General features: G+C 37.8%; 1 protein-coding gene across 1 annotated transcript in view; it reads left to right on the forward strand.

Moving 5' to 3' along the window:
* The window catches only part of DNAH6 (dynein axonemal heavy chain 6), a 236,789-nt gene that overhangs the window by 152,879 nt on the left and 66,652 nt on the right, over window positions 1–17,258 (forward strand). Inside the window, exons 56-61 of the mRNA XM_039852518.1 lie at window positions 127–291; window positions 4,000–4,065; window positions 5,891–6,073; window positions 9,637–9,816; window positions 13,668–13,901; window positions 16,868–17,003. Coding sequence (XP_039708452.1) covers window positions 127–291; window positions 4,000–4,065; window positions 5,891–6,073; window positions 9,637–9,816; window positions 13,668–13,901; window positions 16,868–17,003 — 964 coding nt within the window. The remainder of the gene's footprint in view (window positions 1–126; window positions 292–3,999; window positions 4,066–5,890; window positions 6,074–9,636; window positions 9,817–13,667; window positions 13,902–16,867; window positions 17,004–17,258) is intronic.

Genomic DNA, 17,258 nt, shown 5'->3' on the forward strand with positions numbered 1-17,258 from the left:
TGTAAGGTCACTAAAAAACTGCTTGTTCAAAGTAAATATTAAGGTCTAAGGAATTTGGAGAAGTTAATGTTATCTATTTTAATGCCTTGTTTTTGGACTTTCATTTTGTTTTAATTTCATTTTAAGCTTAAAGAAATCTTGGATCCAGCTCTAGAACCCATTCTTTTGAAACAGACCTTCCTAAGTGGTGGACGACTGCTTATTCGCCTTGGAGACTCAGACATTGATTATGATAAAAATTTTAGGTTCTACATGACAACCAAATTGCCAAATCCCCACTACCTACCTGAGGTATGAGCTGTGGGTCTGAAATTCCTAGCCTGAAAGGATTATTATGGTGTGGCTGGTCTCTGAAGTTTGCTGGGTTCCCACCTGAGGGAACAGCTCTCGCCCCAATCACTCTTCCCCCTCCAAAACTCCCTTTCTTTCCATCATCCTCCACTCTTGCTTCTCTTCTGAGTCTTGATTCTGATTCCAACTGGCCATCTAGTCGGGACTCAAATTCCTCCCCACCCAGTCCCCAGGCCGCTGCCTTGTCTCACTACCCCGTACACCCCCGCAGCACTCTAGCCATCTCCCTTCTGGTCCACAGCTGCTCCTCACTTCTTGGCAGGCACCACCCCCTTCCTATCATTCTTTTCCCTCCTTCGGCACAAGACCATTTCTGCCCTCTTATTGTGGCCAATACATGAATCAGAGTTTCATTGAGAGTCTATTTGGGGAGACGGGTGGCTGTGGATGTTTAAGTGTGCCAATGCCCATGGCACACGGACTCAGACAAAGAGGTTATCTGCTTGAAAACTCTGGTGACCGACAACGTCAGGAAATCATGATTCAAACAGCTAGTGTGTCTGTACTTAAAGTTCTGGGAGAGGAGGCATCTTGTCCCCTTCCTCATGTACTTAGACTGTTTGAGGAAGCTGTTTGAACCCACTTCCATACACATCTCTGAGCTATGATAGGATCCCGAAGAACCCCTACTCCTGTGCTGCAGAGCCCAAGGCAGTTGCAACAGAAATGAAAACAGCTGGGACACCTTTCTCCCTTCCCAGAATGGGTCCCCAAGGAGCTACTCCACCCCCAAAACCCTCGGTGCTGCCACAGCTCCAGGCAAAGCTGCACACTCTGCAAGGTCTTTACAGCCCAGCAGGTCTCCCTTTCTCTAATAGGGTCCATGTAATCAGGGAAGGGACTTCACAAGTCAGAACTTGATTCTTCCCTACACACACTGAAAAAAAATCCTTACGTATACCCTTTCAAATAGTGTCATTTTTACTTTAATTACCGAATTTCTCATAGCACTTGTCTTCATAGATGTGTTCAGGTTGAATGAAATCAACATAGTTCCTGAATAAGATGAGGAAAATGTCATTAAAAACCTAAGTTAACCTGTATACTGAAAACTACAAGACATTATTAAAAGAAATTGAAGAAGACACAAAGAAATGGAAAGATATTCCATGTTCATAGATTGGAAGAATCACCATAGTTAAAATGGCCATATTACCCAAAGCAATATACATATTTAATGCAATCCCCATCAAAATCCCAATGGCATTTTTTAAAGAGATAGAACAAAAAATTGTGAGATTTGTATAGAAGCACAAAAGACCACAAATAGCCAAAGCCATCCTGAGAAAAAAGTACAAGGCCGAAGGTATCACACTGCCTGACTTCAAATTATACTACAAAGAGACAATAATCAAAACAGCATGGTACTGGCAGAAAAACAGACATACAGACCAATGGAATAGAATTGAGAGCCCAGAAATAAACCCCCATATGTATGGGCAAGTGATTTTTGACAAAGGAGCCAAAAACATAAAATAGAGAAAAGAAAGCCTTCTCAATAAAAGGTGCCTGGAAAATTGGAAAGCCACATACAAAAGAATAAAACTAGACTGCTGTCATCATATACCAAAATTAACTCAAAATGTATCAAAGACCTGAGTAGAAGACCTGAATCAATAAAGTGTATAAAAGAAAATATAGATACTAAACACATGGACCTTGGTTTTAGAGATTTCATAAATTTGACCTCAAAGCAAGGGACATAAAATCAAAAATAGCTGGGACTATATCAAATGAAAATGCTTCTGTACAGCAAAAGAAACCATCAACAAAACAAAGAGGCAACCATCCGAATGGGAGAAGATATTTGCAAACAACGCCTCCTATAAGGGTCTGATAGACAAAGAACTCATACAACTCAACAACAAAAAAATAAACAACCCAATTAAAAAATGGTCAGAACAGAGACTTCTCCCAAGAAGACATACAAATAGCCAACAAACATATAAATAGATATTAAACTTCACTAGCTGTTAGGGAAATGCAAATCAAAACCACAATGAGATACCACCTCACACCTGTTAGAATGGCTATTATCAACAAGACAAATAATAACAAGTGTTGGAGAGGTTGTGGGGGAAAACGAACCCTCATACACTGCTGGTGAGAATGTAAATAGGTACAGCATCTATGGAAAATAGTATGGAGGTTCCTCAAAAAATTAAGAAAAGAATTACCATATGACCCAGCAATCCATCTTCCGGATATCCACCTCCAATATTTGCACATTTAGCCATACAGATACAAGCACTCCGATGATCATTGCAGCATTATTCACAGTGGCTAAGACATGGAAACAACCAAAATGCCCTTTGATAGATGGTTGGCTAAAGAAGGTGTGGTACATATATACAAGGGAATATTACTCAGCCACAAGATGAAATACTGCCATTTGCGACATGGATATCTCTTGAGATTATCATGCTAAGTGAAGTAAAGACAGAAAAACTTGAGAATCTTAGGATTTCACTTATATGTGGAACATAAATCTGAAAGCTAAAAACAAACAAGGCAAACAAACAAAAACACAATGACATAGACAACAGTTTAGTGGTTACCAGAGGGAAAGCGGGGAGAGAGGTAGACAAGAGTAAAGTGGGTCACATATATGGTGACAGAAGGAAATTTGACTTTGGCTGGTGAATACACAATGCAATATACATATGACATATCATCAAATTACATCCTTGAAACCTATATAATTTTATTAACCAATGTCACCCGAATAAATTTATTTTTAAGCCTAGGTTAGGGTTTTCTATAAGCCTCAAGGGGTTTAACTAAACAGCCACTGCCAGAGTGCATGCCCCAAGTCCCATTTTAGAATTTAAAAGTTACAAATGTGCTGACTTACAACCTTTGATGTCTCGTTTAACTTTTGAGAAAGAGCATCACACCTCTCACCCATTCCTAGCTCTGTGACTATGGGTAAATTATTTCATTTCCTGGATTCTCAAGTCAATTAATTATAAAGTAGAGAGAAAGCCTACTTAAAGGATATGTTATAAAGATTAAATAAGAATAATGTGTGAGATATATGACATTTAAACACCTACTCTTATTATATTTATTCTTTTTGCTTTTGACGTATTCAAGTAATGTCAGAGTATTATAGCAACAAATTTCATAAAAATATTGTGATGACACAAAATATGTAAAGCTCTACTTATTATTAATAATATCTTAACCAGGCCAAACTGTAAGTCACTATAACCAAGTGATTTCATTACCTTATTTGGTCCTCACAAATACCCTATGAGTTGTTACTATCATTATCCCAGTTTTTAAATATTAGGAACCCAAAGCTCAGCATGAGTGAATGAATTGTCTAACACCATACATGTACTAAAAGGTGCACCTGGAATTTGAACTCAAGCAATTGATTCTATAACCTTGCTTCTTTCTAACCCTTCGCTGGTTCACCTACGGCATTTGAGGAACAAGAACTCATACTGGCAGGGAAGATCATATTAAGATTTTATAAGACATAGTGTACTTGGTGTGTGTGGGGGTGGGTGAGTATATTCACGATTAGACCTGAGATACATCCAGCTGGGTAATAATGAGCCATGTTCTAATGAAGAATGTACTTCTTATTTTATTGGTCTGAACTTAAGCATTTTTATGTACTCTATGCTTCTTTTCTAGGTGTGCATTAAAGTTACCATCATCAATTTCACTGTAACCAAATCAGGTCTGGAGGATCAATTGTTATAAAAAAAAAAAAAAAAAGTATGGGGAACAAAAGTTTTCATCGTTTTTTTTTTTGGAAATTTTGACAAAGAAAAATTTTAATATATAAATAGAAAGCACCACTCATGAACCCTCAGTCATAAAGATGAGAGTAAACGGCCAAGTTCTTTACATCTTTAATCACTTTTCACAGCAGCTGATCTTGCCCACAGTCTTTTCAAGGCAATCAGGGCTATACTCTAATTCTCGTCCATGGTTTGGACAAGGCCTGCATCCCAGCCCTGCCTCTTCCCTTTACTTGGGCTTCCATTCTTAAGCGAGTAAATGACGTCAGTCATTCTACAGTTCCTAGAGTTAGCCAAGAGGTTTAGGAGGGAAAAAATTTTAATATTTATTCAAATAACAACATTGATGTTGGTTAAAAACTATATGTATGTGTGTGTATATATGAATAAGTATATATGTGTATATATATATTCATTAACTCTAAAGAAAAATATAATTTAGACTCATGTTCAAAGTAAATATAATCCTTAATGTTTGAGTCAAGATTATCCCCATTTACTCCTGTTATCACTAATGAGTTTAAGTCTCATTCCTTCATTTTAAGAATCTATTCTGCCAACTGCTAACTTGCTTAACTTCTGCTAGGCTAACTTATTTCCAAACAAAGAGTATTTCACCACATTTTATAGACATGTTCTAAGGACATAGCTAAACATTTTGCATATCAGTTTGTTCCCATGAAAAGTTCAGCTGAGCTGTGTCACCAAGCTGTCAGCATGCCAGACTGCCAGGGACGAGAAGTGTCCTGACAAGAACGGGAAACACTGAGACAGCCACGGGGTGCAGAATCCCTGAACTATATTTTATACTTCTCTCTTCTGAAAAAATTCTTTAAACAAATGAATTTGAGGGGATAATTTTTTATGGCCTTCACATAATTTTGAAAGTTTCTAAATTCAGCATGTACGTAATAAATAAACAACGGGTTATTATATGAAGCAGTTCATCATAGTGAGTAATAGTATGTGCCCTGGAGCCAACCAACTCAGATACTAGCCCAGTCTGCCTCTCAAAGCCACCTGACCTCAGGAAGTGGCCCTCTAGGGTCTGTTTGCTCATCTGCATGCTGGGGTGGTAACCACATTGTCCACCTAATAAGACCATTCAAAGGATTAAGAGAGAATCCGCATAAAACCCTTGGCAGGGTGCCTCACACAGAGTGATGCTTAATAAAGATTCATTCCTGCAAACAAAGGGCTGGGAGCAAATTACCAGAGGACAAATAAAAGGAGACAAAGTTCACACACTTAGATGAGGAGGGCAGGGTTGCCAGAGGTAAAGCCCCTTTATTAGATGCAATCAAGAATCAGGGTGGTGATGGGATTTCAGAATCTCCCATGTTGGTGTGAAAAGAATGTTCCAGGCACCATTTTCAGCCTGGCACAAACAAGCAATAGAGACAAAAACTAAATGATTAGAGAGATCAAATATTGAGCAGGTTTTCCTAAGAGAAAGTGAGCAAAAGCTATGGGAACTGTGATAGGGTGTACGTTTTTAAATACAAGAATCAGAACTAATATGTACTTCAGTGAATAGCCACTATGTATGTAAATCTAGCGAAAAAGGGGCCTTGCGCATTAGGATTTAGCTAGTAGCACGGAGCAAAAAGAGCTACGTAGATATAGATAGATAGATAAATAGATGATAGATGATAGATAGATAGATAGATAGATAGATAGATAGATAGATAGATAGAGATATAAATATAGATATAGATATATATACCTGCAACTTTAGAACACTGACAATGCCATAATATAGATATTCAAACTTTGTTTCTAGTGATGTAGTGCGACTTGAGAAACCCGAGTTGGAAGAACAAAGAATTAAGCTCATTGTGAGAATCAACGCTGATAAAAACCAGCTGAAAGCTATCGAAGATAAAATCCTGAGAATGCTCTTTACATCTGAAGGAAATATTCTGGACAATGAAGAACTTATTGACACACTCCAGGATTCAAAGGCAAGTAAAATATTTTTAGTATTTGTAAAAAGTGTGTTGCTTCAAAGATTACAACTACAGCTTTCTAGGGTTCCTACAAAGTCTTTTAAAGAAAGAATGGTGGTTATACCTGGGCTGCCAGCGGCATGCAAAAGAGTGTGCCTGGCTGGCACCAACCAAAGCGAGAATAGACAAATTGTAGACAATGGCTCCTCTTGTCTGTATTTTTTAAATAAAATGTGTAATGTAAAAAACTGGAAAAAGATATAAGTCGAAAGGAATAATATAATTATATATTCATGTTAATGTCACCCCTCCAGGAAGCCTCCTGGTATTCCCAGCTGGAATTAACTCTTCCTTCTTAGAACACCTGTAGCACCTTATCTGAACCTCTATTATAGCATTTGTCACTGTTGACTTTATGTCATAGTTACCTAATTACATGTCTTATCTCTTCTGTTAGGTTGTTAAATTCCATGTAGTGGCAATCTGCGAATAGTTCATCTTGATATGCCTTCTCTAAGGGTTAAGCGTGATGCCTTGAACATAAATGATGCTCAATAGAAATGTGTTGATAGTAAGATGAAGTTTTACATTAAATGTACATCCTGCACTGAATTATTACTCAGATTCAGATCATAATTTTAAAAGTGTACTGGGAACACAAGCTATAAAATGATTTTTATCCATTCATGAGAAACATAAAATAACTTACTAAAAAATTCCTTGACAGAAAGTACATGATGTCTTTGCCTTTCATTGATGCCAGAAATGGTTTATGCTTCATATCCTACAGTCTCTTGAGATCTCAGTATTGAAACTATAATAAACAAGTAATTCAGGGTCCCCCATTTCTTTCCTCTCTTTGCTTGCCTGTTTATCAGTCTCTTTATCCTCTTTTCATTCATTCTTCCTTGGGTTTTTCATTTCTGGGAGTCGGTTGTTAACCTGTTTTTTATCAAAGATTTACTTGCAAATTGTTTAAAGAATAAAATATATCTACAAGGTTTGTTATAAAAAATAGCATTTCCTGCCTTCTCTGCCCCCACCACCACCCACCCACGATGCCCTTCATAGAGACAACTACTTTCATCTCTTTTTTGTTTTGGTTATTTAGGTTTTTATATCTTTCCTCTAAATAATAGACTCATATTCCTACTTCTTGAGTTTTTCTTTTATACATTAACAGTTGTCTATACTTCTAACACACAAATACACCCTTCCCATCCCCCAGTACCCCACTATAGTTATATCCTGATTGTAATTAAACACTCAGTGTTTACATTGCCTGGAAGTGTAAAGATCTGGCTGCAGATATTTTGGGGGCTGAGAAAAGGAGAGGAGCTAGGGTCTTCACATCCAGTGTGCATACATTTACCTAATCTCTCTGTTCTCAGTATGATCCCTCAATCTGGTCCTCAATTGTGCCTGGCTTTCTTCCATTAAAATAAAAATTTTGCTCTATAATAGAAAAATAGAAACCTCTATTTTTCAGCTGGGTGGTATGAAGAGGCAGCCTGGGAGTCTATCAGCGAATCCTTATTCCAGGCACTTCCCATTCCTAGTGGCCCTGGATGCGACTAATTCCTAAGCCTTTGATGGGGACTCTGTTTTACAAATTGGGTGAATTTTTGGCTTTCCCCTTTGCCAGTTTAGGAATCTATTTTCCTGGACACTAAGTTATTACCACTCTTCTATCTGCTTTCCAATTCCCAAAATTTAATTGATATATCCTCTTTCATTCTTCCTATTTTTGTGGGTTCACACTGTTTTTTAAAATTCCTTTACTGTAATTTTATCATGGTTTCAATAGGGAGCAAAGATAGACTGCCTTCTTCATCTATAAGCTGGTTTTTTTTAACTGTTTGCCAGGAGTTGCTTTGGAGATATCCTTTCTGTAGGGTAGAGACAGGACTGATGCTCCTGGGCTATATTCCTGCCCATAGTTAACACACCCCTAAACTCCCAGAGCCCTCATTTAAAAAGGTGTATTATATTTCCCAACCATTTCCAAAGCCTCAGGTGTCTAGGGCATATCTATAAGTACTTACTAAACTCAATTGAGGTATATAGTCTTCTGATATTATCAGGCAAAAAGAAGACAGTCCACTTTGCTTTCTCTTTAGCCCTGGGTTCTGCATTATCAGGGTCTGAAGCTCTCCAAGGGATAAAAAATTGTTTGTGAGTGGGTCTCCATGATCCAACTGCTCCTATAACAACTTCCTTTTTCCTACTCATATATAAAAGCTTCAGGTGAATCCAGTATTAATATTGAGGTCTCTCACTCCACTGTTCCCTTTCTTGTCCCTTCAGGTTCTTAAGGGGTCATTACAGGGAGAGTTTGAGCCTTTGGTTTCTGGACACAGCTTCGTACTCAGTCCCACCTTCCCTTTCCTGATGGACTGGGGTGAACAGTCTAGATTTAGCCACTAGCCATGTGTGGCTATTGAACACTTGAAATATGGCTAGTCTGAATTAAGGTGTATTGTTAGTGTAAATATAAAACAGATTTCAAAAAAAATGTAAAAATATCTCAATAATTTTTATATGAATTGTATGTTGATATAGTCGAGATATATTGGATAACATTAGGTTAAATAAAATATATTGTTATAATTAGTTTCACTTGCTTCTTTTTACTTTTAATAAACTTCAAAAAGTTAATTATATATGTGCCTCACATTATATTTCTATTGGGTAGTGAGAATCTCAACAGAAACCTAATGGTCCCCTTTATCTCTCCCTTTCACATAGCAAACTCTGAGCAGCAGTTCCCATATTATTGTTCATGATCCTTGTCCTAGAATCTTTGACTTTCTAGAGACAAAGGACCTTCCAACCCTGGGATATCCACAGCTGAAAAAAAAAGTGAGTGGCAGGAGGGGAGAGAAGGACAGCCAGCAACATAGAGAGATTGAGGGAGACAGAGTCGGGAAAGCCCACTGACCAAAAGGCTCCCCAGGGCCGCAGACCCAAAGTACGGAAAATCAAAAGAACAGCAAAGACTTTGAAAACATCTCTAACTTACTTAGGTTTATAACCCTTCGCAAATAACAGCTTCTATCCTCAAATTTCCCCATGACAATATAGAATTCCTTGTTATTTCAGAGTGGGGTGTGGTACCACTTCCTTCCAGCCTCTCTCTACCCACCTCTTTTGGGCAGTGTTCCAAAAGATCTAGATGTGCCTTCCGCCTTCATATTCATTCACTATGTGAATCCGGGATAATTTAGGACAGCTCATGAGGAAATCAGAGAGCAATTGGGAGTACTGTGTTGTGTTTCCATTTCAGAAGTACCTCAGATTCGAGTCTCAGAGAAGTACTACTCCAGTTTTTTCATAGCAATTATTTGTATTGCCTGTTTGCATGTGCTATTCCTAATTCTGGAAGGAAAGGAGGTCAGCTCAGTCAGTAGAAGGCTACTAAGCCTGGAGACAGTCATTCTGTCTGGGTTCCTCCCCCATCATAATCACTAGTTCATCATATCTTTATTTCTTTCCTAGACCTAGCTGGATATATTCCAAAACTCTCACCATTTTTTGGAAACAGATCCTCAAAAATTTGTTTTCATATATTTATTCAGATCACTTCTGGTACCATTAAAATCAGGCTGAAGGAAGCAGAGTCCACTGAAGTGATGATAAACATTGCCCGTGAGAAGTACCGTCCAATAGCCACTCAAGGCTCCGTTATGTACTTCGTTATTGCAAGCCTCTCAGAAATAGATCCTATGTATCAGTATTCATTAAAATATTTTAAACAGGTAAGTGTTATTATCAGTGAAATTTCTCTCTTTGGTTTTCCTTTAAACCCTGTTGAATTTCTTCCTGTCTCAGACAAATCATGAGTCTAGTTATTGAGTAAAACCCTCTAGGAGTTTGGATTCAGCCATTTAGTTCAAGAGCGGCTCCACCTGCCATGTCTCCTAAAGACTCGAGGGCCCCATAAGCTCAGAACACTCTGTAGAGGAAGAAGAGACTTTCTCTTGGTTTCCTCGACTAACTAGCTTGCTTGATTTCCTTCTTGCCTGTCTTTCTCTTTTTCTCATAAGAGTCATAGCTCCTTACTATTTCTTTATACTTTCTCTACAGTAATCCAGCTTTGTATCCACTATGAAGAGTTTTCTCTGTTGTATCTCAAGTCTCTGGCAGCACTGCTGCTTAAGTAAATTGGTTTGTATCTTTTGTTCCAGAGCTTTTTACACTACTGGCTATTCTCCCACCCCTGGCTTTTATTTAGAGGAACTGTACATGACCCAGTCTCCTTTTCTTTGTTCTTTTCTCACTTTCACCATATTACTGTGAGACTTTCTCATTTTATTTATGGTCTCTCTACTTGGCCTCATAGTCACAGTTAAATTTCATCTAATTTCTCATGAATAGGATATTTTTGCCTCTTGTCCTCTTTGTGGCAACATTCCATAGCTCCCAAAAACAAATTTAATGTCACAAATCTTTGGCAAGTAATATCAATTCATCTAAAGACTTCCAGGGGAGAAAGAAAGTTTGCATTACTCATTATACAGCAGAACTTACCAAGCATCCCCAGTGGTCCTCTCTTTGCACCTCCAGAGTTTCTCTCAGCTACCAATGACTTCTCCCTCTCAGCCCACCCGCACACAGCCTCACTGGCTATTTTTCAATCTACCGGCTCCTAGTATTCTTGTCTGTATTGTTCTCTTTCCAGTTTTGCTTACTTTTGCTTCTAATCATCTGTGCTCATACCCATAATACAACTCAACAGGCAAAGACCTCTCCATATGTGCCATTTACAGTAGAAAACAGTGGAGAGTTGTAGATATAATTTCTCCCTGCAACACGTCTTTCCTTCCTATTATCTGCCCTGGAAGTCAGGCCAGCCTGGGCCTAGTGTTTTCAAAACGCTGCTCCATGCACTTGGGGTCCTAAGTGTATTTTTCATAGATATTGCCTGTCAATCACAGTCCACACTCCAAAGCCACATCCAACCTGTCCCTGTCCTATATGTCTCGAACCACACTTCCCACTACTCTGCAGCAGCCAAATTGGTCATTCATATTCCATAGACTTACTAAGCACTTAATATTTATGGCACTCCCTCTGTTTAGAATGCCCTCCCTCCCAGCTTAAATGTCACCTTCTCCAATGCAGCCTGTTGCTGAAGCTGTAGTCATCAGGAGGCTCAGATAGACTGGACATCCAAAATGGCTCACTCACGTGGCTGGGTTGTTGACAGTGGCCTACAGTGGCTTCTCCATGTTGCTTGGGCTTCTCACAACATGGCAATGGGTCCCAAGAGGGCATTCCCCCCAAAGTAAAAGTTATAAGAAACCAAGGTGAGAGTTGCAAGGCTTCTTCTGACCTAGCCTTGGATGTCATGCATCATTACTTTTGCTGCAATCCCTTGATCAACTGAGTCAAGGCTAGCCTCGGGAGGAGGAGATTTAGACTCCACTCCTCAATGAGAGGAGTAACAAACAATTTGCATTGGTCTTACATCCAACACATTTGCTATGTTTCATATGGCACTTATACCATATGGCCTTGGGTGGTGGGCTTCTCTTTCCTACTTGAGTCTGACCTCTAAGAAGGCAGTAATGAAACTTCACCCATCCCTGTCCCCCCGTGGTGCTTAGAACCATAGAATAGTTCATTAGTGTTTCATGAATGAAGAGTTTGTTTCCATTTCTCCATAAAAAAGCTGTTGAAATATTCAAACTGTTTTTATGACGCTAGACAAAGCTCATTTTTTCCTCTAGACATCTTGTTTAGTACCCTTGATATTGGTAGGGGTCCAGCAGCAATAGGAGCTACAGGAAGGAGTGTAAATGAAGATGTCAGAGAAATGAGAGTCGTGTCATTTAGATGTGCCTGGGCTCTCTTTCAACAAGATGTGCATTTGCTTTGGTAGCCTTTAGAAGCCATTTGTACTGGGATCAAATCTCAGTCCCCAAAGTCAGGAATTCACCCTTCTCACGTCTCTCTCCCCTTCTTTAGTTGGCACATATTAAACCAAGCAAAGTAAGGATTAGAAAATTTTTTATTTCCACCTAAATGACTTCATAACACTTTTTCTCATCCTGAGTGCTCTGTAACTTATGCTTTTCAAGGTTTTTAAATCTCTATCAAGAAATAATGAAGATTATCTGAAAATATCATGGGCTAACAGAAAAAGGGATAAATAGGATGAATCATCAAAGCACTGGAGTTTTGATGTTTGGAAGGGAAACTAGAAACACAATACAATATTAGTAGGTGACAGTCCTGGCCAGCCTCTACCAAACCCATCCAAATTCCATTTCACACTGAAATTATTTAGGATGTATCAAGATTTGCTATGTTTTACTTTGTCACGAAACTTAACACATCTTCACTGGATTTTAGCCTGTCTGCTTCTTGCCAGGTTGTTAAAGAAAGTTCAATCTTCTTTTCTTTTGAATGTATTAAAGTAACAGCTCCATTACACTTTGTTGACCAAACTTTGGAAAGAATTAGCAAGGGCTTTCCTAGTTCTCTAAAATAAGTGTATGCTTCTTCAAGCTCTTTGAAAGTTGGAGAATAGAGCAATATCTTTCAGTGAGGAGACTGACACAGCCGGGCTCTTTTCCCTTTGTGCTCCATCCTGTTAGCAGGATGGGTGGGTACGTGGGAGGCCCGCAAACAACAGTACAGTGTTTGTAGGGAGGAGTGGAGTATAATTCTTGGCCCTGATCTACCTTGGTCCTCTGCTGGCTTCCAGCTTCCAGTCTATTTTGATCGTCTGATCTCCCCATAAGCAGTGCATCTTGGCTCAGGGATTGGGCAGGCCCTGCCTCACCTCGCACCTTTGCCTCTTGTGCTGTGAATACTTTGAAACTGAAGCCACATGCCCCTCAAGTCCCTCATGAGACTCTCCCAGTCTCTGCTGCAAAATCCCCTTGCCCCACTGCTTCCTGGCAGGCCCACGAGTTCAGGCTCTACTCAGCTTCCTTACACAGCTTGAGGCCCTTGAGAATTTTTAGATCTTTCCCCAGTGCTACTTGTAGGTTGCAGGAAATGGGTAGGGCTACTTCTGGCCCTTTCATGTCTCAGCCCTTGATGCCACCATCTTTGCTGCCTTCTCAGTGTCCTTGTAATGTGGGGCACCTCTGAGTCAGGGGCCACGCTTCCAGGCAGGAAGCAGAGTGGAAGTCTCTTTTAACACTGGTTCCTCTTAAATTTCAAAGAAAATTCTAGCACATTCTTCTCATACCCTCATAATTATCTTGGAGAAGTGCCAAGAACACATGACCTTACCTCGCCCTTACATCTCTCACTTCAAAATGATTGTCAAATCTGATGAGGATATGAAAACACTGGTTCTGCCAACTCACCTCTATTTTTCAACATTTCCTGTCTCACATCAAAATAATGCCTTTTGAATGTTGTCAAGAGTTTGGCATTGGTTCATTTCTGAAAAATAGGGATAGAAAGGGGAGTACAGAAAACAAATATCACATATCAATTTGGGATGAATTCTGGACTTTTCATAGAATAGTACTCATCTCCTGTACTACTGTTTGCTCACAGAATATGGGTTGGAGATGGAGCAGGTATTATTTTTTTCCACAGAAATTCAATTAAATCAGAGACATTGATAGAGCTCTCTTTCCCACAGTTGTTCAATACAACAATCGAAACTTCTGCAAGGACAGATGATCTACAGAAGCGCATGGAAATACTACTGGAACAAACCCTCCTAACTGCATATGTCAATGTTTCTAGAGGACTTTTTGAACAACATAAACTCATCTACAGCTTTATGCTCTGTGTTGAGATCATGCGTCAGCAAGGAAACTTAACTGATGCTGAATGGAATTTCTTTCTCCGAGGTCCTGCAGGGTTAGAAAAGGTACCTGTTTCAAATTTAGATTAATGATTCTTGACTGATATTTTTAGAAATGTGTTTGGGGGATATCTTTTATCTAGTTACTTTATTTACTAGTTCCTAGTATCTTAATACTAGTATTTTACATTTTTATCATAAGTGCTACCTGTCAGTAGATCAACAAGTCAATAGAATAAAAAGAAAAACCACATTATCATCTTAGTTGACACGGAAAAAGCATTTGACAAAACTCAACACCATTTCATTATAAAAACACTCAACAAACTAGAAATAGAAGAGAAGTTCCTCAAATAGATAAAGGATATGTACAAAAACCCACATTAATATCATTCTTAGTGGTGAAAACCTGGATGCTTGCCTCCTAAGATCAGAAGGAAGACAAGGATTACTGTTCTAACCACTTCTTTTCAGCATTGTGCTGAAGATTTTTTCCACATCAATTAGGCAAGGAAATGAAATAAAAGGCATCCAAGTTGGAAAGGAAGTAAAACTATCTCTATTTGCAGATGACATGATGTTGTATATAGAAAACACTAAAGAACCTACTTTAAAAAACTATTAGAATTATTTAACAAGTTCAGCAAAATTACAAGATCAATACACAAAATTAATTTGTATTTCTTCTTTGTACTTGCAATGAACAAGATAAAAATGAAATTAAGAAAACAATTCCACTTACAATGGCATCAGAAAAATAAAATACTTAAAAATAAATCTAACAAAAGAAGTTCAAACTTATACTCTGAAACTACAAAACATGTCAAAAGACATTAGAGGACCTAAATAAATGGAGAAACGTCCCACATTTGTGGATTGGATACTTAATTGTGTTAGGATGGCAATACTCCCAAAATTGATCTACAAATCCACTATAATCCTTATCAGAATCCCAGCTGACTTCTTTGTAAAAAATTGACAAGCTTATTCTAAAATTCTTATGGAATTGCAAAAGATCCAGATCCCAAAGCTTATTACAAAGCAGCAGTAATCAAGACAGTGTGATAATAGCATAAAGATAGATATATAGATAAATGGAATCAAATTTGAGAGTCCAGAAATAAAACCAGGTCTCTATGGTCAATTGATCTTTGATGAAGATGTCAACACAATTCATTGGGAAAAGAAGTCTTTTCAACAAACAGTGCGGGGACAACTGGATAGCCACATGGGAAAGTATGGAATTGGACTCTTACATCAGACCATATATAACTTAAAATGAACCAAAGATCTATATGCAAGAACTAAAATTTTTAATAGAAAACATAGAGGTAAGTTTTTATGACCACAGATTTCACAATGGATCCTTAGATATGATACCAAAAGCATGATCAACAAAAGAAAAAATAAATTGGACTTTGCTTCAAAGGGCACTATCAAGAAAATAAAAAAAACAACCCATAGAGTGTGATAAAATATTTGCAAATCATATCTGATAAAGGATTTGTATCTAAAAAATAAAAAGAACTCATACAACTAGAAAATAAAAAGTGAAATGACCAAATTTAAAAAAGAGCAAAGGATCTGAGTAGATATTTCTCCAATGAAGATATACATAAGCATGTGAAAAGATGTTCAACATCATTATTTATCAGAGAAAAGTAAATCAAACCACAAGAGATTCTACTTCACACCCACTAGAATGACTAGAATCAAAAAGACAGATAATAACAAGTGTTGGCAAGAACATAAAATAGTGCAGCTAATTTGGAAAATGGTCTGGCAGCTCCTCAGACAATTAAATGTAGAATTACTGTATGGTCCAGCAATTCCACTCCTAGGTATATATCAAAGGGAAATAAGACATATGTCCACACAAAAACTCAGACATAAATATTTATAGCAGAATTATTCATAATAGCCAAAAGGTAGAAACAACCCAAATGTCCCTCAACTGATAAGTGGGTAAATGACATGACTATCCATGCAATGAGATAGTAGTCAATTAAAAGGAATGAAGTACTAATATATAACACAGCCTCGAAACCAAAAAACAACACCGAAAACATTAAGCTCAGTGAAAGAAGTCAGTCACAAAAGACACATATTATAAAATTCTATTTATATGAAATATCCAGAATAGGCAAATCTATGGAGACCAACAGCAATTTAGTAGTTGTTTAGGGCCAGTGGGAATGGGCAGATATGAGGGTAATAGCTAAAGTGTATATGGAATTTTTTGAGAAGATAAAATGTTCTAAAATTAACTATGGTGATAGTTTCACATATCTGTGAATTTACTAAAATACATTAGATTGCATGCTTTAAATGGGTGAACTGCTTGGTATATGAATTCTATTTCAATAAAGCTATTTTAAAATGTAGTGTAGAACCTCAGGCAAATATTCGTGAAATTTTCAAAGAACTAGTTTCAGCATACAATCAGAGCTGTTTCTCTGCCTCTTTTGAAACTGCTTACTAACATGAAAGTGTTTTGTGGAATATTGATGGATGGCACAATACTTTTCCCAGAAATTTCTAGGGATATATGAAATAATTAGACATACACTCAACTCAGCTAGAATAAGATTGCCACTTGTCTTGCTACTGATATTGGTCTTCTACTCAGCTTTCTCCATTTCCTAGAGGTGAGAACATCTGGAAATTTGGTTTGAAGACTAGTTCTCCAGAAAAAAAAAATATCATAAGAATACTTGGGGGTAGGAGAGACTGATGTGGTGTGTTGAAGAACAGGCTGGAAGTAGACGTAACAGATCTAATGTTAACCCTTCAAGATAAACTGCTTTCTGCAGTGTCAATCTGAAAGCTTTCATCAACTGCACTTCCATGCAAAGGTCTACAGGTAGAATTGATTCCACACCATTTGTATTTCATCATATCTTATTACTCGTCCTGGGTAAATGGTTATTTTTAACATGCTTTCAGAGCTCGATTTTTCAGACAAAGTAGAAGCATGTTTTTTGTGGTCGTCTTTGTGAATTATTATTTGTTTTCTTTTTGTTTTTTAATAGGAACATCCGCCTAAGCCTGACGTTCCCTGGCTGCTTAGTCCCATGTGGTTCTCCTGCTGTGACTTAGAAGAATCATTCCCAGTTTTTACAGGACTTACAAAATATATATTGCTACATCCTATTCCCATTCGCTTAGGTAATATGGCAGAAAAGATCTGCTATAGGAGGTTATAAATAGGCTCATCAATCCTAACTTGAATATCTCCTTTAACCTTTTCTGCAATATCAATATTTTTCACTAGGAGATTTCTTCATTAATAAGAAATTGTGAATTACTTGTTTTCCCAATTTCTGGAGTTGAATTCTTGGCCCATGAATTTTCAGTATTTCATGTTTACTATTATACTCATTTTAAGGGTATGCATGTACCTCTAAGTATTGCTTTAGCTAC

The sequence above is a fragment of the Pteropus medius genome, unplaced genomic scaffold, assembly GCF_902729225.1.
Source record: "Pteropus medius unplaced genomic scaffold, Ma_sr-lr_union100, whole genome shotgun sequence".
Classification (NCBI taxonomy): domain Eukaryota; kingdom Metazoa; phylum Chordata; class Mammalia; order Chiroptera; family Pteropodidae; genus Pteropus; species Pteropus medius.